Source organism: Notothenia coriiceps, unplaced genomic scaffold, assembly GCF_000735185.1.
Source record: "Notothenia coriiceps isolate Sejong01 unplaced genomic scaffold, NC01 NC01_scaffold00000779, whole genome shotgun sequence".
NCBI lineage: Eukaryota > Metazoa > Chordata > Actinopteri > Perciformes > Nototheniidae > Notothenia > Notothenia coriiceps.
In genome coordinates, this window is record NW_011333480.1 from 1 (window position 1) to 2,972 (window position 2,972).

At 38.3% G+C, this 2,972-nt stretch overlaps 1 protein-coding gene across 1 annotated transcript; it reads right to left on the reverse strand.

Moving 5' to 3' along the window:
• Nucleotides 1–801: 801 nt before the first annotated feature.
• LOC104957309 (DNA-directed RNA polymerase I subunit RPA1-like) lies at nt 802–2,682 on the reverse strand (the record flags this gene model as incomplete). The annotated part of the gene is made up of 4 exons (XM_010784934.1): nt 2,536–2,682; nt 1,802–1,910; nt 1,537–1,632; nt 802–991 (listed from the first exon to the last, which is right to left on the reverse strand). Coding segments are annotated over exons 1-4 (472 nt in total), but the record flags the coding sequence as incomplete, so codon positions are not given.
• Between the last annotated feature and the right edge of the window lie 290 nt (nt 2,683–2,972).

Here is a 2,972-nt window from a genome sequence, read left to right on the forward strand (position 1 = left end):
CTTTAGTTATAGCCTGATATATGATAGCTAACTTCACAATGTTGTGATGTGACGTTAGCTAACATTCTGTAGCTAACGCCGGTCACTCATCAAGATAGCTGCCCAGTTCTCCACTGGTTCTCCTCACACCACAGCTCAATTTCTCTCCGATGGCCGTTATTTCTTCTAATCCTTGGCTGCTCCTGGTCTCTTGGACGCCTAGCAGGCTCATAATTATAAGGTTGTGGTCCGTCATATGCATTTGAATATTCATGTTCAACTTCTTCTGTGTCTTCTTTGTCGAAACTAGCATTGGGATCCATGTTTATTAATACGTTACACCGGCCGCTCTCCCCCTTGTTTCCCCCATGTTACGTCACACGCGAGAGGTCAAGTGCCGAGGCTTTTTTATGCGGAAGTGAACATTTCTTACAAAAACGACGCCAGATGTCACTGCAGTGTATCTTTCTTTATATTTTTTTTTAAATCTAGTGTATTCATCATTTTCCTACACATTTATTCACAGGTGTCTTTAACCTGGAAGTTGCCCTTTAAGAGGTTAACACTTGGAATTATTTTTCCTCAGAAGCCTTAAAGAATCAATTGTGATTCTGTAAGCTTTTACTGGTTTGTGTCTTTTCTTGTTAACTCAAGCATTGTCTCATGTGAAGTTAATACAATTAAAATAAAAACCATTAGCGATAAAGTAGGCAATGATTATTTTAAACTATTTCTTAAATGTAAATCTATATATCGCGTTTTGATATGAATGTACTTGTACCGTGATACGATTTTTGGTCATATTGCCCACCCCATGCGTACCAATCTCCATCACTAGATTCCCTAGGTGCTTCAGACCCACCTGGCTGAGGACCTGCTCCGCCTGGTACACCTCCTGCATGTTCCCGTGGTCCAGCAGCCGCAGCTGGCTGAGCAGCAGGTGCATGGCGGCGCGGGGGCACAGCAGCATGTTACATGAGAGACACGAGCCACGGATCAGCAGGTACAGTTTCTGATGGAGGAGGTGAGAAGGAGGTGAAATAATGGCATAACATTATATTACTGGTCAAAAGATTTTAGTACAAAAATCATAAAAGCAGGGATTGTGAATTCAGAAAGTGATTTAGCCTGAAACTAATCATAATTTAGGAGATCATCTTTAAAAATACATAAACACAAACATATTGCATATCTGAAAGGTATGATCTTAATTGTGTTGTTCAACCAACAGTGCAAAAATGATCAATTCATGGGTTATGAAAATGTTTAGTGAACTAATAAATGAATCCACTAAAAACTTTGGCTCTTAACAATACAATTGAATAATCTGATGAAAATCAAAACCATGAGTTTGGATCAGATCAGTCAAATGAGCAGAAAGCCTGTTCTGTATTTGAAAATCATAATAAATTCGAGCAACTTGCGTTGACAGAAAGTTAATACTAATGTATCAGATTTTAACCCCTAAGTCTCTTCTAACATTGACAGAATCACACACAGTAATGAAGTTAACATGTTAGTAGTACAGTTTTGTGGTGCATTCGTGGATCGGCTTACATCAAAGAACAGCGGGTTGTAAACAGGTAGAGGTAGCTCCACATGCCCCATGTGACCGGGACAGTTGTTGAAGTCCTGACAGCAGGTTGAACACACCTGGTAAAAAACACGGAATGAAACATGATTTCTTTTTTATTTTAAGTACTTGCTGAAAGTTACAGCGCACAAAATATGCAACAGATACATGTACAGCATTTAACAGATGTGTCATCATTACTGTATCATACACACGTGTGCAAGTTATATTATTTCAGTGGAGGCGTACCTCTTTGTTGTCTGCTGGTCCCAGGGCCAGATCGTACAGGCTGTTTGGGGCCACGTTCCCAACAGCATCCAGGAACCTGAAGTTAGTGATCGTCTTCACACTCAGCTTCCTGGACAGGAGATGGGAAAGATGCATCATTATAACAACCGACTCCACAATTATTTTGAATTCATATACATTTCTTGGTTATTCTACCACTGCAGGGAATAACTATATAAGGTGTAATCTGAATTAAGTCGGTTTAGTGTCATCTTAATTGGTCCTTAAAGAGTTAATGCATATTACCCAAAATAAGTTAGTTAAAGAGCGAGAATAACATGAAGGAAATCAAAAAATATAAATTATACATGTTTTTTTGTACTATAAAGAAAAGTAATGAAGAGTTTAACGAAAAATAATAAGCGAACATTTGATATAAACAAATAAATAATAAATTAGCATGTTTCAGATAGGAGGACATGCAAGGTATGTCACTTATTAATTAAACACAGCAAGATATGTATAATAAAAACAGAAGACTAACCAATTTAACAGAAAAAAATGAATTGACGTAAAAAAAAAAAATACAAAATATATATTATGAACATTGACATAGCAACTGAGCTTAAATATGTGTGCAATATGCGAGGAAACGACTACAACATGACGTTATAGCATGCTGCGATGAGCAGGCATGTTGTTTTCAGCTCATGTTTAGCATTAAGTCCTAAAGCTAGCAACATGTCTTTTCTCACCTTATCTCTTCAGCTGAGTACATGCCAAACGACAGTCCTTTCAGATGCCGCCATGGCACTTCTTTACTAAACAACATTTTCGGAGAATTAAGCTAAAGTTTTATTGATATAAATTCATGGCGTACAGTTGAACCACATGCGACACTCAATTGCTCCTGGTCTGCACGTGGAGGGATCGTGGGACCTAACGTAACATTTGAGGGGGGAGACAAGAACAGATAAATAGACTTTTAATAAAGCTAGGGGATATGGTGCTATTGGAATATATTACTCTATGTTAAAATTGTAGCTTGCTCGAGGACACGTATGAATTAAGAGTAGTATTTATTTAAAATACAATGTGTTATTATTGTGCTCTCCCCTTTTCAGAGCCCACATGGTTTCTCCCTCCCAGAAGCCTTCAGTTAGTAACAACATGGCGGCGCCCGGTAGGCACG